This window comes from Pundamilia nyererei, unplaced genomic scaffold (assembly GCF_000239375.1).
Source record: "Pundamilia nyererei isolate P.nyererei 1_Seehausen unplaced genomic scaffold, PunNye1.0 scaffold00208, whole genome shotgun sequence".
NCBI classification, from domain to species: Eukaryota; Metazoa; Chordata; class Actinopteri; order Cichliformes; family Cichlidae; genus Pundamilia; species Pundamilia nyererei.
The window spans coordinates 946229-961524 of NW_005187609.1; the positions used below are offsets into that span (position 1 = coordinate 946229).

The following is a 15296-nucleotide window of genomic DNA, read 5'->3' on the forward strand; positions in this document are numbered from 1 at the left end:
GTGTGTGTGTGTGTGTGTGTGTGTTGTGTGTGTGTGTGTGTGTGTGTGTGTGTGTGTGTGTGGTTGGCCTTCAGCCAGCACAGGTTGTTTCAGTGTATGATAGCTGGGGTGGGACTCAGACAGAGGGAGGAGGAGCGGGTCGACGTCAGACTGAACGACAAACATTGGTTTCGAAGGGGGAGGTGTTTCTGTTTGCACACTGACTGTTCTCACAGTTGTGTGTGTGTGTGTGTGTGTGTGTGTGTGTGTGTGTGTGTGTGTGTGTGTGTGTGTGTGTGTGTGTGTGTGTGTGTGTGTGTATTGCCGTGTTAGTAGCATTCAGTCAAAAAGGATTTTGAAATGTATGATTGGAAGCTTAAAAAAATGTAAACTACTCAGATATAATCATTTATTAAAGTCAAGGTCCACTCTCGGATGATTACTTTATTCTTATTTTTATTATTATTGTTGCTGGGCTGTTGTTTATGCTTTACCACTTGCTTTGCTGTGAGTTCATAGTTGAAGACACGCAGTGACATCTGTATGTCTGCGTCTCTGATCAAGTGTGTGCAGTGGGAGACTTTGCAGGCAGGCTGCTCACACACTTAGAAGTTAGGAGTGGTACTTGTGTTTCTTTGCCTTTTTTTCCATTATTTTTCTTTAATTTAATTGGGTAAGCACAACTTCTCATACCTAGACCCAGCATATATGTGAAGTTGATTTGGTTCACTAAATATTGCGAGATCTGCCTTTAAAATCCCAACTGCAGGTTGGGTCCACAGAAGCTATTAAGGTGGTTTATGGCTTTCCGTGGGTTTGTCCTGATTAAACAACAGATTTTATTTCTGATCTAAGAGTAGCAATACTTCCACTTCCTTTGGCCTCACTGGCTTCATGGTAAACCACATGCAAAATAAATTACAGTATGGCTAAGTGCTGTATGGTGAACTAGCCATAGCACATCAGTTGTAGAACTGTCTGATCTATATACCAAAACAAAACATTGTTAAATAGAATAAACCTTTTTTGCATCAATAGTTAAAAATCCCTTAAAATGTATGGCTCTGCTCCACTTGTTACTGCTAAACCAACTCTTAGAACTGTTTTTAGGTGTTATTAGATTTACATGTATTTGCTGAATTGAAATTATGACTGTGCTGTTTATGTGAACTACCTGAACAGGTGCTAAATAACATGAATGAAACTGATGAGGAGACGGTGCACACATCCCTGAAACACTGTAACTGTGAAGAACATAGACTTTCAATAGAGACTTCTATGTTTTATATCCCTGATGTTACCAACATCAGGGATATAAATATCTTACAGTCCTGCTTTCAGGACAATAGATTTTCCCATGGCTGTATCTAAAGTAGACTTTATTTTATGTTTCCCTTTTCTCCAGAACATTTTGGCCAAGGCGTTGTATGACAATGTGGCAGAGTCTCCGGATGAGCTCTCTTTCCGCAAGGGCGACATTATGACAGTCTTGGAGCGTGACACACAGGGATTGGATGGCTGGTGGCTCTGCTCACTCCACGGTCGCCAAGGCATTGTCCCTGGCAACCGTCTCAAGATCCTGGTTGGCATGTACGACAGTAAACAGCAGCAGGCCATCCCTTCCACACCAGATCCAGCTGTTTCCTGTCCCACCTCGCAAGTCCAGAGACCCCTCCACCCTCCGAGTGCATATCCCAAACCGACACCTCCCCTGTCATCCATTGCCTCAATGTCTTCCTCCGGGTTTGCAAACAAGACCCTCCCTTCTACTCAGTACACATCCATGCACTCAGCCTACTCCACCCCTAGCCCTGCACAACCCAACCCTGATTCTGTCTACATGATGCCCCCCTCACACAGTCCCAAACCAAGCCTCCAAAGTGTGTACCAAGTTCCCTCCGGTCCAAGTGGAACTTCTACACAAGCCCAGCCAGGACCACCCAGCAAGGCCTCAGCTCAAGGTCAGAGACAGCCTGGTAAAGAGATCTATCAGGTGCCACCTTCTGTAGGTCCAGCACCAGGTCAGGCAACAGCTCCAGCCGGCCAGGATGTGTATCAGGTGCCTCCCTCCCTGGATAGGAGGAACTGGGATAGCAGCAACAAGCCACTTGGCAAGGTAAGGATGGACAAATAAATTAATATACAAAGAAAGGAAGCTCATCATTAGACAAGGACATTAAATATCACTGACTTGAGTTCTGCATGTTTTATATGAACCACAAACAGTTAAAGATTCTGCTGTCTGCCTGTACAGGTGTGCCTACATTTGTGCCAAACCAAAAAGATTCGTCTTCTTCTGTGCTCTGCAATAAGGTTTGCTAACTGTGTGGTCCATCTGACTGTTTAGTGGAGGTCGTTTAGTATGCTTGGGCTGATCAGACCAATTTAGTAAACTGAATGAGAATATAATTTACACCTATGATGTGTAACGGTGATGCAGTGACACTACTGACTGGCAAAATCGTCTGCGTCTCCTCAAGTTTGTCAAAACAGCAACTCATCAACTTGAATTGCAGTTAGGTGGTTAGGAAGTTGCACAGAGTCAAATCTGGTGACTGAGGCTGTGGCCTGAAAACCTGAATACACTATGAGTGAGCAGAGCAGCTGATGCTTTTTGAATGTTTTTGCTATACTTATCAGGTCATTGCACTGCAACTCATAATTATTTTTGTATTTTTTTCAGTCCAAGTTGGAGGCCTATAGTGAAACTGCAGATGGACTCAAGTAGTCAAATGAAACTTCAAATGAGAAATCTAGGTTTATATTCTAAACTAGCATGAATGTTGTCTTTATTCTGATGTGATAGGAGGAAAACCTGTTTGTGTAGTGTTTTGTACCTGATGCACAGGAACACGTGTTGTCACAGAATTGAGATCTTAAGGTCTTTCAAAGTTTTTCTTTGGACATTTGCTGCTTTTTTCACTCATTTTAATTGTGGCTTATTGTTAACAGTGACCTATGAATCACCTAAGCAAAAAAAGGCAACTCATCTCACCTCAAGGGATGAACCAGTGTTGCTGCTACAGACAACCAACAGCCAATTTAAATTCTAGCTTTAGGCTCTTTGTTGTTAGCAGTAAAAAGTTGTAATTTGGTTCCATTTCTTTAGTTGAATCTACAAAAAAACACCAAAGGTATGGTTTGTAGTGTTTGCTTTAACATTTTGACAAAACTAGAAGAGTGAAGAACAAAATAAGAAGTTTCAGACCTAAAAAACTTTCTACAGCAGACAAACAGTATCTGAAAGTCGTGTTCTTAAGAAGCAGGAAAAATCCAGACACAAGAAAAGGCAAAAGTATTCCAAATTACTCAAGAACTAGTCTTCAATCACTGGGAACAGGAAATGAAGTGATGAATCCAGATTAGAAATTAGATTAGATTAGAAATGAATGTTTCAAATCATAGTCACAATCATAGGAGGTCGTCAGCAGTCCAACCATGAGTGAAACGTGGTGGAGGATCTGTCCCGGTTTTGTGCTGCCCTTTTAGCGAGTGGTGTGGGACATCTTGTCAAATTTGATGGAATTATGAAAACAGAAAAGTGCATTTTTATGCAACACGAAGAACCATCTGAAAAGAATCTGATGGGCAGCAGCTTTAATTTTCAGCATGACAATGATCCCAACCACACTGACAATGCAGTAAAATCATTTTGGGGAAAAAAACAAAAAAACACACGCAATGAAATTCTATCAGTCATGGATTGGCCTCCCCAGAGTCCGCAGCTCAACATTTTTGAAGCCGTGTGGAATCATCATATCATTGTTACACTTTTATCTAGTACCTCAAAAAATTAAGACTCACTCAGTGTGTGGAGAAGCAATGAAATAAAATGATTATTAATAATGCAGCTCAGATGTTGTGGTTGGATGACTGTGCATTTTACTGCACCAGCAAATGACAGGCTACTGTTTGTCTACTCTGGGGAGCACCCAGGACAGTGTGCATGCATGCATGCATGCGTGCAAAGGTCCAGCTGCTCCCCTGCTTTTTAACACATGGATTCATCTGTGGTCCTGTGCCTGTCTGTAACTGCTTTATAATTAATGAATATGCAGGACTAAACTGCATTTTAAAAAAAGCTCTTTGTTCAGTTCAGGGAAATGTTGTACCGTGTTCTTAGTGTCCTACTAAGAGTTCAGTACTTTTCTTCATGAATACACAGTCATCGAAAATCCTCACAAACAGCAGTCTAGGACCCAACAACTTGATATGATCTTTCAGAACAAGGTCAGACAATCCATGATCCACCCAGCAAGTTAATATCAAGTTAATATAAATGACCTTAAATATCAGTGAAGTCAAAAGTATTTCAAATAGGTGTACCTAATTAAAGTTTGTGTAGGCTTTAATAACAGAAGCAAGGCATAATAATATATTAATATTATCTACCACACAATTAACCAGATTCATTTGTGAAAGATACATATGCCATTATATAAATAATGTCATATTTATATGGGAAATAAAATTGTCTTACACTTTGATGATCATTTCCAATTTTTCAACTAGCTCTTAAACTTTGGTCTTACTTACATTTCAGTGTGCTGTAAGCTTCAAGTGGGATATGTTTAGATCAATAAATCTTTGTCACTTCGTACTTTGTTTCCCTTTTATGTTGTGAAGGCAGCTGAGACTTTAGAAGTCTTATTTTCTAGTGTGTGTGAAAGCAGACTGAGCTCCTATAACAACTCGATGCTGTAGATTTATGTACAAAATGTACAAAACCAGCTCTCAAAATTAGGATTTTGTGAGAGTAAAGCTTTGAATGTGAGCAAACCCCAGAGCCATGCTATGAGCGGTGCATTACTATCCAAAGTTTTGGAATGACACATTCACTTATAGCTGAAATTTTAATATAATGCACACATTTGGCTTTGTAATATAAATAAAATTACAGCAGAAATAGAGACTGACTATAAAGTACAAAAACATTCAAACTTTATAAATTGTTAATAGGTATATGGGCAAAGACAGAAGAGTATGGACACAGCGATCCCCGTCTTTATGGACACGAAAAGTATGGCTATACTATGATTAATATGTGTGGAGGCAGGAAGTGGAAATCTAAGTATATCCTGGATCAAGGCTATCAGTTCTTTCCTGTTCTCTCCCTCTGAATCTCTTTGTACACACAGACCCAGGATATGACTTAAGAGTGTTAGACACTTCAGACGTAATAGACTGAAACTATTAGAATTAGACCAATACCGAGCTGCTATAAGCAAGGGCTATGAGTCCTGTGTTGTACTCCAGTCTTGAAGGAGTTTCCAGAGACGCTGAGCACTTGTTTGGTCCCTTTGTCCCTCTGCGGTCCATCTCATCCCAAACATCTCAACTGGGTTTAGCTCATGGCATGTTGCTGCAGGATGCTGTGGTGGCCATGTTGGTTCAGTGTGCCTTCAGTTTTGAATAAATCCCCAATAGTGTCACCAGCAAAGGTGACAATATAACCTTATTTAAAACAAAAAGAAAAAGAAAATTCCTCATACTTGGAACTGCTGGAGACTGTTGTGTATTTCTAAAGGTGCTCAAAATTTGTCAGTAACAGCCCATCCAATCCACAAATCCACACATGCAGAGAGATCAAACTACAGATGTCTTTAAACTGAGTTATGTGTTATAATGAGCAATGACACAGGGAAAATGTATTGAAGAAACAAAGGTGCAACAAAGCAGAGAAAGTCATGTCACCCACTGAAATCCATCAGTAATCAGGAAACAAACCTGCCATTTAGTGCAAATTAATATCAGCTGTTTCAGTCCCAACTGAAGGCCTATAAAAGGGTGTCTCTTTATTACCAAGGTGTTCAACAAGACAAATGTGCAGAGACATTCTTGATAAAAAAAAAAAAGTAAATCTGCTCTTCAGGCCTTAGTGGCTGACATGTGGCGCATTAATGTGGCATCAAATAATATTTAAAAAAATGTACCAGAAATGATGTCATAACTACTCCATCCAACAATTTAAGACAATGTAACACAAATATCTGAGACAAGTGTCAGATATATATACTATTTAATGAGCAGAGTTCTGGGATATTTTTTTGCATATTGTATTGTGAATCTCTTTTCTGAGACACACAGTAACACAATGGAGAACATGGTGAGAGGCCAGGATAGATTACAGTGTGGAGCAGCTGAACATGTCCACTAGCTCAAACAGACCACACAGACTTCCATCTGGACCTTGCCCTGTTTTATCCACTACATCTTTTTAGATTCTGCAAAATAAGTGGTCATATAGATTTGAACATTTTTGATTTGTACAGTTAAAATTGCCCTGTATTTGATGCAGATACCAAGATTTCAATCTGCTTTTCCTTCTAGCAACACACTGGTTTCTTTTTATGCAGCCTTTGCTCTTCAGCATAAAGCAAAGAGCAGGAAAGAGAGAAAAGGGAAAGAAGGAGAAGAGGAGGGAGGGGCATTGCTCGAGCAAAGGTCATCAGTTGAACAATGATTTCTGGGATGAATCATCTACATGGCACAAAAGCCTAGCTTGTATCACACATTGCCCCCTATGAGTTTATGTCCATTTAGGCATGCAAAAGAATTCCCCTTCAGTGAGTCATCATAGCTGAATTTGTGCAAAGGCATTTTATTGTTGGTCAGTGTGATCTGTGATGATGGGGACAGTGATTTAGGTGTCCATGAGGGTTTTAGGACAGTACATCTGAAAGTAGCCACTGAACAATATGAAGGAAACGTGGCAACATGCAGTATATAACTATTGTTCAGGAGTATGTTTAGGGGAAGCTGCCGACCTCTGTTGGTGCAGGATAGATCTGCTGTTAGGTTTACTCCTGTTGACTACATAAGGAAACATCCTTTACAAGTGTAAAGCATCAGTTTTACTGTCAAGGTTCCACAGGGAGTGGACTCAAACAAAGGACCCAGTAACCTTTATTTAGATTTCCTGCTCTGGTCTAAGATATGAATGTCAAGGATAGAAAACAAAGTAAATAATCCAACTCTCCAGAAAGCTCACAGGGATGAAACACAAAGAAGAAACTCCAAACAACTAAACCAAATGTCAACAGAAGTTGGCATAGAATCTGAATATAACCAATACAGAACTATAAATATCTGTGAGACTTTTGGGAGAGGAATGTTGTCCCATTGTTAACAAGCACCTTAAGTCGACTTAAGGAAACAGCAGGGTGTCTGATTCGTGTTCAAAAATGGCTTCTTCGTCTGCTTTTGTGGATGGCACAGTGAACTGTGTTCACAGGCTATGATTTCTGGAAGTGTTCCTGAGCCCATGCACTGATTTCAGTAACAGAATCATGCTTGTTTTTAATGCACTGCTGTCTGAGGGCACAAAATCATAGCATCCGGTATTGATTTTTGACCTTTTTTCCCTTGCACACAGAGATTTGTCCAGATTCCTGGAATCTTTTGATGATGTTATGTATTGTAGACGATGAGATAGTCACTGTGAGGAACATTATTCTGAAACTGCTTTACAATTTATAGATGCAGTTTTTTGCAGATTGGTGAACATCTGCCCAAATTTATTTCTGAGGAACTTTGCATGTCTAAGATATGCTTTCATGTTACTGACGTCTTGCTAGTTAGCCTAATTGGTTGCAAAATTTCCCTCCAGCTGCTTCTTTTTAGTGCCAACTACCTTTGCAGCCTTTTGTTGCCTCCATCCCAACTTTTTTTGACATTCTGCTGCCATCAATTCAATTCAGCTAATATTTTTCATGAAATATAAAATGTTGTAGTTTAAATATTTGGTATGTTTTCTATACTCTGTTGTGAATAAAATATTGGATTTTGGGATTAGCTGATGCTGCTTTTATAGATTTCACACTGGGTCTCAACAGGTTTCAAATTAGGTTTGTAGCAGTGTCTGTTACTCAAAGTCAGTGTTCTCTAACCTTGAGTCTGCTACTGCTGTTCTTGAGTGTTTATAGTGGAGCAAATGACATTTTTTGGTTCAATGCTGATGTTTTAACTGTGCCACTTTATTCAGGCGGTATGTGTGGGGCTCGGTTTGTTCTGATATATCCAGCACATGGAAATGTTGTGGAAATAAAGAGGAACGAATGGAGGAGGGAAGGATGAAAGGACAGCAGAACGGTGCTTTTGCTGTGCTATATTGAACAGCTGTTGTGGTTTCCCAGCCTGGCTGGTTGACTCTATAGTCAAACCACATAATACACAGTTTAAACAGGCAAACAATGGGGCACTCCGGTTCCCACGACAACTATGACTGAGCCATTGCACTGTTTTTATTGCCCCATGTGCATCTGTGTGTCGGCAGCATGTTTTGATGAGACTGAGCACCCTTTAGTGTCTGTTCATTCAGTGTAAAGAAGCAGCAAACAGATAAGGAGTTGATCTTTGTTTGTGCTGAAATATTTTTGTTATATGCATTTAAAGATTTTCATGGTCTGAACTGAATATAAATTATCTCTGGCTGTGTTATCAGATTAATGTTTGTCATACAACTACAGCTCTCGGCCATTTTTGACTGACACACCTGCCTCTGTGCTCTCTGTGCTTTTGCATTCAGGTGGTAGTTCCTACCCGTGTTGGACAGGTGTATGTGTACGACGCAGTGAAACCAGACCAGGATGAATATGACGTTCCGCCCAGACTTCAACCTCCAGCTCAGCCAGACATATATGACGTGCCGCCCACCCGGCAGCAATACAGCACACAGGTGAGGCTGCTCATTGTATGTGTGTGTTGTTGTTATCACACCGAAGCTATCACACGTTTCCAGGCAATCATCACGGTCCTTCAATTTTGCTTTAATAGCTTATTATTAAATAGGTTATTAAAATGGAATTAAACACACACACACACACACACACACACACACACGCACACGCACACACGCACACACTATAAGTCAGTATATAGAAATTCCAATGCACAGATTTTACTCCTTTATTCCTAGCAGGTCATTATTTTGTTAGCAGTACTACTACAACAGTAATACTGTTGTATTACTCACTGGTTTGGCTGGACATTCATTTGGTTTCCACAGACTCAGTAGTAACTGGCCAAACTCCTGATGGAACTGATGGACATGAGCAAATTCCCGCCCTTAAATGCTCTGCTAGGTCTTTAGCTGCAGCTGTCTTTAGTTGCTGTTGTGTGTGGGTCTCTTCATTTTTGTCTTCAGTAACAGAAAAGTTTCTCTGTTTGGCTGAAATGAGGTGACTGACTTTGCATTAATGGATTTCTTTGCCTCAACAAACTCATGAGTAACTTTTTCAGTGGCTTCCTTCACCCCACAGCTTCAAACTGCAAACAGTTACATTCTCTTGCTTTGAAATGAGCTCAGCTCAGTCTGCAGCAACTATAAGTAATTATGATGCTATTTATTTATATAATAATTATGTCTGTCGCTTCTAAATGTGTAGGTGTATGACACTCCTCCCATGGTGATGAAGGGTCCCTCTGGTGGTCAAGATATATATGACACCCCTGCAAGCAGTGAGAAGAACCCACAGCAGATGGTAAGGTTTTCGATTTGGGAGTTATCATGTAATATAACCATCTTACTGTCTTTCTGTAATTGTTTGATGCTGTGTTTGTGTGTACATGTCATAAGATATGACATAATCATTGGAAATGTACCCCCATTGCATCGACAGGGAAATCATTTTGGTAGTTTGATAACCTGTAGTAGACGTGCCGTACATTTCTGCAGTATTCAACTAAACAAAGTAGCTTGCACTTCACTCAGACTGGCTGTCAGTGCTGCAGAACTTTCTGCTGAGCTCAGTCCTGTCTGCGTGTTCAGACAGGTCGTCCTCCAGACTCTGCTCTTTACAACAGTGGTCCCTTTAAAACATGATATGGTAAATAACAGATAAAACCTGTAATATTTAAAACATAACCTTTTCAACTCATCTTTGATGGATGTCAAACTGAGTGGCACAGATCTCCCACTAGCAACTAGTTACGATTTGTTTAGGAAATGACGTCAGTGTGTCACTGAGTAGGCAAATCAGCAAATGAAGTCTAACTTAGTGAAAATAGTTCAGTTTTGCTAAAACAGTGATTGATTCTATAAATGTTTTTACGGCACTGCACTGGGTTCAGAGAATTCTTTTCTCTCTTTTTTAAAATTCACAAATTGTCACCAGTGTAACTCGTTGTCCTCTGTGTTCTGTTGGCTCTTTGACTCACATTCTCCAAACTGTATTTTAACTGTGCTGACCTTTATTCCATATTGCACCACAGGTAACAATGGAACTAGTTGGAACTAGATTAGTTTGAGGAGTGCGGCTGACATGAGCGCACTTGTACCAGAAACCTTCTTCTGTTCATTTGAAAGTATACAGAATGCTGCGATTAACAGCATTCTGCATACTTTCCAGCTTGACTGCTCACAGTTTGAAGAGTGTTGCTGTCTGCCCGGGTGCAGCTGTTAGCAGGTGGCTGTGTAAACCTTACAACGAAGAAGCAAAAACAGAGCACCCAAAAACACAGTAATAAAAAAAGTATGCAAACAAGCATGAGTAGCAATCAAAGGCATCCTGTTAAAACATCTTTAATTTGTTTCTAATATGGATGCTAACAAAATGTAAATTACCGCCTCCTGACTGAAGAGCTGCATCTCTAAAAGTAAGATGTCAGGGTCATGATGATCGTGCGATATTCTCACCACTTATTATTGTCTTACAAGAATGCTGCAGCCATGCAGTCCAGGTCTGCCACTTAACCATGTTTATAGTGGATAAAATTAGTCCTGAGGATGCCAGGATCAGGCCAAATTGTCAGCCATCTGATCTGATCTAAGACATGAATCCATACATGAAGAAGCAGGCCCTGATGTCTGTTTCTGGGATTACAGGAACATGCAGAAAGCATGGAGGCAGCCTAAACCTGCAGAAGAGCCACGAGAAGCTCTGTGCACGTTCAAAAGACAACTTGTGGATTTTGAAGACTTTAAAGACTCACTTCAATTATTGATCATATCGATAGATTTTTTTTAAAACTGCAATTTGTTGAAAGCTATTTGTTAAACATTATTCACTTCGTTATTTTTAAAGTCCTCAAAGTGCCTAAAATGTGTTCATATTACTATATGAAATCATGCACCACGTCGCACATACCATTACAGTTGATTCATTAAATCTGTTTAAAAGTGTGATTAACACTAATCAGTGCAAGGAAGAGATGAAAGCAGTTTTATTCACACATTATAATAATAAATATGACACTTGTCTTAATGAGATCTTTATAAGATAAAGTGTTTTTACAAGACTTCTCTGTCTCTTCAGGTTTATGACTTCCCCCCATCAGTGAGTAAGGATGTCAGTGATGTTCAACCAATCAGAGAGGAGACGTATGATGTGCCACCTCACTTTGCCAAACTAAAGCCCCAAGTCCCCATCACTCCGGGCCCGTACTTACACAACAACCTCAGCAGCAATGATGACGAACCACCAATTCCAGAGGATGTGTATGATGTCCCGCCCCCAATCCTGACTGATAAGCATTATCATAGGGACAGGAGTGGGGCCAGTCAGGCCCCTCAGCAGATCTATGACATCCCAGCTGTACTGCGTGTTGGCCAGGATGTCTATGACTTCCCCCGGGAACGAGAGGAGACGGGGGAGAGGGCTGAGCAGAATGTCTATGACGTGCCCCCACAGGTATGACAGCTACAGGGCCGGCTTGTTTAATCGCATGAAATCAAGTTTGTGTAAGATGTTCCATCATCATCATCATCATCATCGTCATCGCTATGCAGAGAGCACTGCTGGCTTTGTGACTCTGGCAGCGTGATGCTGTTGTGCTATTCAGACACACAGGAGCTCGCTCTTCAGTTAATGGTCTCGACAGCTTTATTCATGCAGACCCACAACAGTGACAGACAGAGCCGCGGTGCTTGTGTGATATTAATCACATGCTTCGTTGGACAGTATGTTAAGTGGTGTATAATATATGAGGTTGAACTTGTGGTTATTTTAATAACTACTTTAATAATTCAAAAGGCTGCATCCTATAAGTAGCTGTGTGAATGCAGCGATACACACACACACACACGCACACAAACTGTCTTACTTTTAAAATGAAAATGAACGGCTCCAGCTGCTGTATGATGCTGCAGTTATGATAAACTCAGGTTTATCTCACCAAGAAGCTCAACATTGTGTACAAACCCAGGAGTTTAAACATTAGTAGTGTGTTAACCTGACCTGAAAACATAGTCTTCATTGAAGGCTTAACACAAAATAGTGTTTCAGTTATCGTTTATTCATTTTAGGCTAGAATTAATGTGAAGTTGTAGAGCCAAGTTGAGAACAATTTCAGCGAGCTAAGTAACCCAAAGATGTATAAAAGACATGTAGTCATATGTTACATGCCTATAATGTGATGTGACTAGGTCGGACTTATTAAGGCTGCCATTATAAGTCGTGCCACGGCTGCACATTCATGCATGAAGCCTACACTTAAGATGCCATCAGATTAAATGAATAATACACCCCACTCTTGGCAGTAAATCCAGCCGTTATTAAAAGCTGCTGTTTAATCCAAGCTGTGACTGCTGTTCAGCTAGCGTCTCTGCTGTCTGGCATTGCTCGTGGTTTCTAATGAAGGGCTGCTTTGCAGGCCTGCTGGTTTTCACAATTTTGTAATTGTCAGTTTAACTGTGGATCGGTTGATTTTTTTTCTACTCCTCAGTCATTTGCAAATAATTTTCTGTTTATTATTCCTTTTATTCTCTCTGTAATAACGTGTATGTATTATTTAATTAACCAATGAATTAAGCCTGGTTCCCTGGAAAAAAAATAATAAGACCATCAATGCATGATTGTTTTACTGATGAAACTAACACAGTTAGCTTAGCACACAATCAGGAAATGGGTGACTTGATTCTAATGCTACGCTAATGTGTTTTGCAGGTTGTACGTGATGCCCAGTCAGCCAGTGAAGAGCTGTCCATGTCTTTCAAGCGGCTGTCTGCCTCAAGCACAGGAAGCACAAGGAGCAATCACTCTGCTTCTTCATTAGATATGGTTCCTGTCCGCGACACCACCTCGCTTCCTGCTCCTGGCTCCATTCCAGGGAAACCCCTGGTCTTGGAAATGGATCAGGCCATGGAACGTCTGTCTCGTCTTCAGCAAGCTGTTGAGTCCAGTGTTTCCTTCATGATGTCATTCATCACAGGCAACTGGAGAAGCCCGGCTCATCTTGAAGGAAACCTCCCAGCCATTCATCAGGCTGCCGACAGGGTGCGTACCACTGTCCGAGATTTCTTAGAATTTGCCCGAGGCGCCGTGGCGAATGCTGCCCAGGCCACAGACCGCTCACTGCAGGCCAAACTGGGCCGCCAGGTCGGGAAGATGGAGGAGATCTTCCAGAATTTGATTCGACATAGTCAGAGCTTAGACGCTATTTCTTGGTCACACGCAGCACTCACAGCACCACCGCCGGGAGGGGATGACTTAGATCGACTGATCATGACGGCGCGAGGTATCCCTGACGATGCCAAGCAGCTTGCTTCTTTTCTCCATGGCAACGCTTCACTGCTCTTTAAAAAGACCACTCGCCAGCAGCAAATGCCTCTTCCTCCTATCCCAGGGGAGCTTAGTGGTCACACAACAGGATCTGGAAGTGGAAGCTATCAAGGAGGGGAGAAAGTGAACATTCAGTCACGGCCCCTTCCCTCCCCACCAAAGTTTACTGCTGCAGAAGAAGAGGAAGGTGTGGAGAGACCATATGAGACCACAGAGGAAGGATGGATGGAGGACTATGACTACGTACATCTGCAGGTACACACAGACACAGATTTGAGCCCTTTACAATAACAGGAATCACATATTAGCTTGGCAGTGTGACTGTATGTTTACATTAGCACATTTAGAAAATCCGCTCAGATTTGGCACTGATTGTACCAGAGCTCCCAAAGCTCCACAGAGCTGAGATACATCTGAAGCATCTGCTAATGATTCAGTTATAGGAGGCTGGTGGTAGAGAGAGACAGCCTACGTATATAAATAACATAAGCAGAATCATATCAGTTCACCATTTTTCCTGCTTCTACAGCAGCTACTCACTACTGCTGGCTTGAGTGTCCCAAGAGACTTACTGTTTCAGTAGTCGTCAGGTCCAGTCACTCGGCCATAATGGTTTCAATCATTGTTTGGTCTTTAAACTTGTCTGCTTGACTACAGGGACTTAATGTTTGCTGCACTTAATTCCTAAAACCCCCTGCATGTCCAAGACCATCACATGAAGCCTTGCTATGCGTCATGAGTGTTTCCCTGCAGAAACGAAGTGTCAAATCACGGCTCTGCGTAAAAAACGTCTCCTCTGTAATTGCAGCTTTAACTGGTACAAGCGTGTGAATGAATCGGAGTTTTCTGTGAGCAGCTGCTCTCCATTTCCTAAAACGCTCTGTGGTTCATGGGTGTCACAGTGGTGCAGTCGTTAGCACTGTCTCTCCACCAGAGAGAGAACTGGGCTCATGGCAGATTCCTACCTCTCCCTGAGCCCAGTTCTGCTGGAGGTTTCTTCCTGTTAGTAGGGAGTTTTTCCTTCTCACTTTCGCCAAGTGTTAGCTCACAGGGGGTTGACTGATTGTTGGGATTCTCTATGTATTACTGTACGGTCTTTACCTTACAATATAAAGTGGGTAGAGGCAGCAGATGTGATTTGGTGCTGTATAAATAAAACTGAATTGAATTGATCACACTTTGGTTCTGACCACTTACACAGCCATGACTTAAGAATTATTCTTTACTGTGTTTACTATGTCACATTGTTTGAAACAACACTTCCGGAAAAAATACCAAATACTCATTAAACAGTGAAAACATTACAAGTGAGGCTGTAGGACTGTACTACACTTTTTCTAATCAAAGAAGTCTCTGACAAGTATTTTAGCAAGACTAAGAAAAAAATATAAGAGGGAAAATGGTGCTCCAGCACTGATCAATCACTTCCTGTTTGTCACCAACAAAGACGTGTTTTAGATTGAGTGGTGTGTGTGTCTCTATGGGTGGGTGTACATGTAGTGTACTAACTGTGTGTCTATATGCTGATCTGTCAGGGAAAGGAAGAGTTTGAGAAGAACCAACGACAGCTGCTGGAGAAAGGCAACATTATCCGAAACAATAAGACACAGCTGGAGCAGCAGCAGGTACGTGTCTGTAGGACACCTCAGTGTGAGGACACCGGAGGAGCTGAGGATCAAAACACCGAGCTTCGGTGGACCATCTGCTTCTCCTCGCGAGCTGCCTCCTGTCTCCTACGCTACACCTCTACCTTCACTGTGCCTTACTGGTTCTTACATTTCTTTGACAAAGTCAGACCAAATAACAGTAAACAAATAA

The 15296-nt window shown here is 41.4% G+C and overlaps 1 protein-coding gene across 3 annotated transcripts in view; it reads left to right on the plus strand.

The window, feature by feature from the left end:
• The window catches only part of bcar1 (BCAR1 scaffold protein, Cas family member), a 46308-nt gene that overhangs the window by 28402 nt on the left and 2610 nt on the right, over positions 1-15296 (plus strand). For all 3 annotated transcript variants that reach the window (XM_005747926.1, XM_005747925.1, XM_005747924.1), the window contains exons 2-7: positions 1385-2095; positions 8507-8656; positions 9366-9461; positions 11235-11609; positions 12864-13733; positions 15014-15103. In XM_005747926.1, the coding sequence (XP_005747983.1) occupies positions 1385-2095; positions 8507-8656; positions 9366-9461; positions 11235-11609; positions 12864-13733; positions 15014-15103 (2292 nt within the window). The remainder of the gene's footprint in view (positions 1-1384; positions 2096-8506; positions 8657-9365; positions 9462-11234; positions 11610-12863; positions 13734-15013; positions 15104-15296) is intronic.